The sequence below is a fragment of the Lynx rufus genome, unplaced genomic scaffold (genome assembly GCF_022079265.1).
Source record: "Lynx rufus isolate CCGP_SWC_20201006 ecotype Redwood Valley unplaced genomic scaffold, mLynRuf1.p SCAF_16, whole genome shotgun sequence".
NCBI lineage: Eukaryota > Metazoa > Chordata > Mammalia > Carnivora > Felidae > Lynx > Lynx rufus.
The window spans coordinates 3,242,900-3,250,757 of record NW_025814830.1 but is presented as its reverse complement, the minus strand read 5'-3'; the positions used below and the strand labels follow the sequence as shown (position 1 = coordinate 3,250,757).

At 50.6% G+C, this 7,858-nt stretch overlaps 1 protein-coding gene across 1 annotated transcript; it reads right to left on the bottom strand.

Moving 5' to 3' along the window:
- Window positions 1-2,421: 2,421 nt before the first annotated feature.
- Window positions 2,422-6,957, bottom strand: KLK14 (kallikrein related peptidase 14). Its single transcript, XM_047079133.1, has 5 exons — window positions 6,686-6,957; window positions 5,722-5,893; window positions 3,742-3,995; window positions 3,501-3,637; window positions 2,422-2,911 (listed from the first exon to the last, which is right to left on the bottom strand). Exons 1-5 carry the CDS (start codon window positions 6,723-6,725, stop codon window positions 2,759-2,761), a joined length of 756 nt encoding a protein of 251 aa, XP_046935089.1. The 5' UTR covers window positions 6,726-6,957; the 3' UTR covers window positions 2,422-2,758.
- Between the last annotated feature and the right edge of the window lie 901 nt (window positions 6,958-7,858).

Below are 7,858 nucleotides of genomic sequence, written 5' to 3'. Positions count from 1 at the left end.
CACGTGTCCCACACTGCGCTGGTAAGGATTTAACTCTCCAAGGATTTCCCAAGGGTTCATTCTCCAGGGTAAGGATTTAAGCTCTCCAAGAAAAAAAAGCTTTCGCCAATTTCTTTTAATTTGTTTGTTTATGTGTTTGTTTGTTTGTTTAATTTTAAGAGACAGAAAAGGGGGGGAGAGAGAGAGCGAGGGAGAGGGGCAGAGAGAGAGAATCAAAGCAAGATCCACGCCCAGCAGGGAGCCTGATGTGGGGCTCAATCCCACAGCCCTGGGACCATGACCTGCGCTGAAATCAAGAGTCGGACACTCAACTGACTAAGCCAGCCAGGTGCCCCGCTTTTGCCAATTTCTGTGGCACAAGTATTCCTGCTTGGGCTGATATCAACCTCCCAGGACAATTTCACAGGACACAGAGTGAGAAAGACATGTGCAGAGCTCACGGTGACAGATGCAAGGCAATAAGACAAATATAACTTCAAAGTATATAAATACTCATGAAAATAATTAGGAATTGATGAATGTTGAGTATCAACTGAACTTGTTTTGAATATTCATCGTTCAATTGTAAGTTGACGTAATTTAATATTTTTAAAGTTTTTGTTTATTTATTTTGAGAGACAGAGAGAGTGCAAGCAGGGGAGGGGCAGAGAGAGAGGAAGAATCCCAAGCAGGATATGAGCTGCCAGTGCAGACCCCGAGGCGCGGCTCCGAACTCACAGACCGTGAGATTATGACCTGAGCTGAAATCAAGAGTTGGATGCTTGGGGTGCCTGGGTGGCTCAGTCGGTTAAGCATCCCACCTCGGCTCAGGTCATAAACTTGCAGTTCATGAGTTTGAGCCCTGAGTCAAGCTCGGTGCTGACAGCTCAGAGCCTGGAGCCTGCTTCAGATTCTGTGTCTCCCTCTCTCTTTGTCCCTCCCCTGCTTGTGCTCTCTCTCTCAAAAATAAACGTTAAAAAAAAAAAAAAAAGAGTCAGATGCTTAACCGACTGAGCCACCCAGGCACCCCAATGTAATTTAATTTCTAATAATGGTTGTGTTTACCAACTGGCTCTCAAAATTCCTAAAAATTTGCCAGTTGGCTTTTATGGGCTGGTTTGAGCTGGCTCTGGTACACACTGGGCTGGTCTCCTGGCTCAAGTTTACTGACCTTTCATTCTTAAGGGCTTTCTGCTTTACTTTTATTATTTTATTTTTCAAAAAAAATTTTTTTAATGTTTATTTATTTTTGAGAGAGAGACAGAGCGTGAGCAGGAGGGGGGCAGAGAGAGAGGGAGACACAGAATCTGAAACAGGCTCCAGGCTCTGAGCCGTCAGCACAGAGCCCGATGTGAGGCTTGAACTCACGAATCGTGAGATCATGACCTGAACCAAAGCTTAACCAACTGGCCACCCAGGTGCCCCTTGAAGATTTTATGTTTAATCTCTACACCTAAGGTGGGGCTCAAACCCACAACCCCAAGATCAAGAGTCATATGCTTCACCGACTGAGTCAGCCCAGTGCCTCTCTACCGGTACTTTTAAATTATGTTCGTCGTTTCTTGTCTATCACCTTCTGCCAGAGTGTCAGCTCTGTTGGGGGAGGCATTTAGATTTATCTGGCTTGTTCACAGCTCAACTTCCAGCACCTAGAACAATGCCTGGTGCACTGTTGTAGGCAATACATAGTCTTCTATTTTTAATTTTTTTAACGTTTATTTATTTTTGAGCGAGAAAGAGTGGGGAAGGGGCGGACAGAGGATCTGAAGCAGGCTCCAGGCTGATAGCACAGAGCCTGACATAGGGCTTGAACTCACGACCCGTGAGATCATGACCTGAGCCGAAGTCAGAGGCTTAACCGACTGAGCCACCCAGGCGCCCCTCCAATAAATAGTCTGATGAATGAAAGTGAGAAAGAGAATGAGATCCATAACACAATGGTTTCATGTAAATGAGAAGCAACACATTGTGACAGGCATGTTTTGCAAGGACTCATGGTGTTCAAGGCCATTTGTGTTGGTGCCTGTGGGGAGGGAGGGGACCGGAGCCAGGGATGACAGATAGAAATAAAGAAATAAAATGAGAGCAGAGCTCTGCCAGGACTTGAACTCCAGCAGGTGATTAACTCAACTCTCCTCACCTGAGATCTGATTAGGAGAAAGAGGACCTTTTTATTTGCATAGGGTTTTCCAAGAAACAAGGTGGGTCTCTGCCCTCCCTGCCCTGGACCTCAGCAGTTCCCTGCTCACAGGACCCAGCCTCGGGAGGGACGGTCTCGTTCAGGGTCATGCCGCGAGGCTGGGCATTTCCCTCTACCACACCAGATGTAGGGAATGGAGGGTGCCTCCAAGGGAACAACACGGACCCCATTCAGCCACTTGTGTGTACATATCTGTCAGATGAATTAAATGAACAGGTGAATGGACTTTAGGATTATTCCATTTTTATTATTATTTATCTGGTTTTTAGAGACACTAAGCTTTGAAAACTGTCTTCTTTGGGGTATGATGCCAGTTTTGTGTTTTCATGCTCTTGTCCCTGTACCGAAGGGGTCTTGAATAATGGCGTTGTGGGGGAGTGGAGAGAAAACCTGAAGGAACTTCTTTGGGAAAGGGGAGTCCTGGGCCAGGGGTCCCCATCAAGAAGCTGGGGGCCCAGACTCCTGGGTCTGAGGGAGGAGGAGGGCTGGGGGGCTGGGGGCTGGGACTCCTGGGTCTTGAGTGGAGAGAGCAGGGTCTGGGGAGACAGCTGGGCAGCTGATGTTAAGTCATACCAACCATCATCTTCTCCGTATGGTTTTCTGGATCCAGGTCTGGTACTTGCACAGGTTGGTGTAGACCCCAGGGTAGCCGGGCAGGGCACAACGCTCCATCCCCCAGGAAACGAGGCCCTGGAGCTGTCCTTTGCACACCAGGGGTCCCCCTGAGTCGCCCTGAAGGGGAGAGGCCGAGATGGAGACACCCATGGACGACAGATGGCCAGAGCCGTGGGTGTGGAGGACTCAAGAGGCAGAGATGGGGAAGAGGTGGGCTGAGACCCCTGGACAGGGCTCTGGAGATATCACTGCCTTCCCTTTTCACTGCTTCCTTCTGTCTCTTCCCCTTGGGGCTCACTGTGCTGCTCTAGAAAACTGTGTGTGCCTCTTTACATCTCCCTGTCTCTGGAGTCACCTCTCAGGGATGGGCTAAGGTCTCTAGAGGTGCTGAGCACAGATTTCCAGGTGACCAAATATAATAACAGCAATGAGAGCAGTGATCAGAGCTAAGTGCAGGCACCACTCTGCACTCTTTCCATGAACTACCATCTGATTCCACCATGTGCTCTAAGAGGAGCTACCCCTGTCTGACAGAGGGATTAGGCCTGTTACCCAAGGGTATACAGCTAGGATGCAGCCGGACTATTACAATCTCTCTCAGTTTCTGGGGATACCTCCTCTGATTTTCATGCTCCTGAGATCCTTTGGTACCCAAGTGCCAGCCCCAAACAATCCCGTTCCTCCAGCTCTCCTTTCTGCACCTCACCTGACAAGAGTCCTTCCCTCCTTGGGGGACACCTGCACAGACCATGCCGGCAGTGATGGCTCCGGGATAAGCCCCCTGACACTCTTGATCCGAGAAGATGTTGATGTTCACGCATTGCAGGGAGTTGGGGTACCTGGCTGGGGGTACACTGAAGGGTTACGAGTCGGGTTTACCTCCTCCTCCCTCAGACCCAGAAGTCCAGTCCCCCAGCCCCTCATTTCCAGGATACAGAAGTACTTACCAATGGGGCTAGATGTGGTGCCCCAGCCAGACACGAGACAGGGGGTCCCTGGGCTCATGCAGGTACTGGCCACGGCAATGGGCTTCACCGCCCTCCCCAGCCGAACAGGCCGCTCCAGCCGCAGCAGCATCAGGTCGTTGTTGTGGGTCCGGGAGTTGTACTGGGGGTGTCGCACCTGGCGAACCACACGCAGCACCTGCTGGGTAGCCTCCCAATTCTTCAGGTTGTGCTTGCCCAGGGCTACATGAAGGATCCTGGCCCATGACCCCCAAAAGTAGCACTGCTCAGGATCTGACCTGGAGACCACTCCCCATCCTCTGGCCCCTTTCCCTTCCCTGCTGATGAGTTTCCCACAAGTCTAACCAACTTTTGGAACACCAGCTGGACTCCTGTGCCCTTTCTCATAGCTTGGGCTCTCTCTTGGGTCAATCCCACCATCCACCCCTTTCTGTCTTGAGCTGTGTTCTGGTTTCTGGCTTGGGTGTAAGGGAATGGTTGGGAGTTCTTGGCTCAGTGCTGGGTTCTAGGCTCTGAGTTCCAACTGAGACTCTGGGCTATGGCTCTAGGCTCTAAATCAGAATTGATATCCTGGAGGAGGCTCCTGAGAGACTCCTGGCTTCTGGGTTCTAGACATTTTGAACTTTTGAGTTGAAGCTAGAATTTGGGTTCTCTAGATGGAGTCTGGATCATGGCATGCGTTTTAGATATGGGTATGAGCTTTTGGTGTTAGGATAGACTGCAGATTCTATTTTGAGCTCTGCATTATGGTCTGAGCCTTGGTTCTAGATGTTTATTTGAGCTTTTAGTTGTAGGGTAGGCTCAATTCTATATTGAGCAATGGACTGTGATCTGAACTATGGATTCTGGACATGGATATGAGCTTCAGTTCCTAGGCTGAGTTCTGGGTTCTTGCTTAAACTCTGGTTTATGGCCTGGGTTTCAGACGATGGTTTGAGCTCTGTCTTTGAGCTTAGGGTCCTAGACATCAGTCTGAGTTTTTGATTCTTGGGTGGGCTCTGTTTTAGATTGAACTACAGTTATGGTCTGGGCTCTTGCTTCTAGACTCTGGTCTGAGCCTTGACCTCAGGTTGAGCTCTGGGTTCAAGATGGAGCTCCAGGTTATGGCTTGGATCCAAGTTTCTGGATGCTGTCTTGCATTCTGGACTTTGCATTCTAGACACTGGGCTGAGTTCTGGGCTTTAGGTTTGACATGAACTTCAATTTATGGAATTATATCTTAGTGTTTATAGGTACTGGGTGAGCTTTTGTCAGGGATCTGGGTTCTAGGGTTTGGTCTAGACTACTGAGTTCTTTATGAGATGTCAGATTATGGTCTGCATTCTGGGATTTAGACACTGGGCTGAGGTTTGGGTTCTAGGACTCTCAAAAAGGAGCTATAGACTAGACTCTGAATTAAACATTGTACCTAGAATGGGCTCTGGTTCTGTCTATCCTACACTCTGAGCCCAGAGCCCGGAGGCTCTGTGCTCGCAGCCCAGAGCCCGGAGCTGTATGTTCTAGCTGTAATCAGAGTCCTGGATTTATGGCTGGACTGCAGGTTCTAGACTAGGCTTTGGATTCTAGGCAGTGTTCTGAGAGGGGTCCTGAGTTTCTGAATGTAGATTGTGCCCTCAGTTGAACCACCAATCTGGAATGGGCTCCTAATCTTGGTCTCTATGTAGAGTTTGGCCTCTAGATGGATCTCCAGATAAGTTAGCTTCTAATTTTTGTGTGGGACTCTAAGCTGGCATATGGGTTCTAAACTGTCAATCTGCTTTCAGAATCTAAGCCGAGTTCAAGATTTATGGTTGGATTCTATATTCTGAGCTGTGTTGGTAATTCTAGGCTCTTATCTAGACCCCAAACCAGGATCCAGCTACTACATTAGGTTCAACACAATGCTCTAGGTTCTTAGCTGAGCTCTGGGACTCTAGACTCTAGAATTCACCCTGCACAGGAATAGGGGAGGGGGTTACTCACGGGCGGGCACAGTGAGCAGCGGTGATGACCCATTGGCCTGACAGCAGGACCCCTCCACAGAGGAAACTACGAAAGGGACCTGCCAGTAAGGCCGCCTGCCATGGCTGGGAGTTCTGGATGCATGTATAACCACCAAGTATCTTGTCCTTATCCTCTTGGGTCTGTGCCATGGCTAGGAACAGGCAGAGGTGGGGTGTGGTGGGCAAAGCAGATGAACAAATGCTTTCCACCCCCAACTCTCTAGGACGTCTGGGACCCACAAATAAATCCCTTTTCTTTTCCTAACCCCTAAACCACCTGCCTCTATTTGTCCCACCCAGTCTGAGATATGCCCAATGTTGCCTCCATTATTGCCCCAACACAATCAGGGAGTTTTCTGACACCCACCCCTCCCCCACCATCACCTCCATAGTATATTACTTGATCCCACGGCTGCCTCATCCAGGGCTCTGACGTATCTACTACCCTTGACTCTACTCTCCCATGAATACTTTCTACCACCACTTTTCACAGGATACCACCATTCCTCCCATTAATCCTTCTCCAACACATTCAAGGAGCTCCCTGCCCTTTATCCAATCTTCCCACTCGTGTGGACCCCCAGGATCCACTGTCTCACCCCACACCCACACCACCTACCATCACGCCCACAATCACCACCGCCAACATGCCGTCTTCCATTAGTTTTGCAGCCCTCCTTTTTAAATAAAACCTAGACAGCACTGGATACTTCTCCACAATTCCTCATTTATTCCTCCCCATCTCCTTCGACTCCTGCATCCTGATATCTCCACAACTCAGAACTCAGGCCCCTTCTGCATGCCCCTCAGTCACGACCCCCAAACCACCCTCCTGTCTTTTCATCAGGTCATCCATGAGCACCCCAGGGCCCCAGGGAACACTTTCCATCTCTTCTCAGCATGCCTAGGGGACTGCCATACTCCGGATCTCACTGCTGTCTTACCTAGAGCCATGATCTGGAGTGCTGTCAGCAGGAGGAGCATTCTGGGGTCTGGAGGTCAGGTTCTGGCAAATGCAAAGAGAAAGTGAGAGAGAAGGAGGCTGCAAGAGACCCAGAGATGAGGGAGAGAGACAGTGAAGGCCTTACACAGAGACCAAGACCCTTCGAGACGTGGATGCGTCTCTGTGTGTGCAGGAAGGGGGGTGGTGCCTTGATTCCCTGTCACTCTGTGGAGCCCTTTTATCCCTGGCCTGGGCAACAGGCCCTGCCTCCCCCACCCCCGCCCTTCTCCTGACATTTTTTTATTGCCCATTTCCCATTCCAGGACTCCAGGACTCCCTGGTCCCATCTCCTCCCTCCCTTCTCTGGTCAGAGAAGCAGCCACAACATTAATGAGAACCCGCCCAGGGAAGGTGTTTAATCTGGGAGGAACCCAGGGAGGGAGGGGGACCCCAGGGCAGGGTGGACAAAGTGGGTGGCTCAGGGGAAGGTGCTGGTAAGGGTTGGGGGTAAAGAGACACAGAGAAGACTGGGAAATGTAAGAGAAGTAACATAAGAAGGTGGACAACCAGAGAAAGTGTCAGAGAAACACAGACCCGAGAGACAAGTGTCAGAGGGAGAGAGATTAAGGAAAGATGGGGAAGGAGAAGGAAGATGAATGTGGACATGGGGACAGAGGAGGTGGGGGTGTGGGGGGGGAGACAGTGGGGCAGGCGCAGCACAGAGACAGTGATTCATGGAGAAGGGAATGTGGGAAAGCTAAGAAAGAAACAGAAAAACAGGGAAGACAAGGAAGACACTGAAGGCAGAACAGAGACACAAAGGAAGAGAACCGAGTGAAGAGAGAGAAGGAAGGCAGGATCACCACCCCTCCCCCACCCCAAACACACAAAATAATAGCAGGAGGACCGGAGGATGAAATGCTGGAGGAGGGGGAGGACGATGCAGGACCAGGCAGGGGAGGGGGTGACCAAGGGAGCTAGGGCACAGCACGTGGTGGGGACGCACTCAGAGGAGACAGGGAGGCAGAGAAGGGAGGTGACAGCAGCCAGGAAGAGGGAGGCAGGGGGTGGGGCGGGGAAGGGCAGGAGACACCTGGGACTGTCTTGTCCCCTAGGCTTTCTGGCTTTGTGGTTCTCACAGTCCTGAAAGTCTGGGGAACAGGGACCCCAGCGG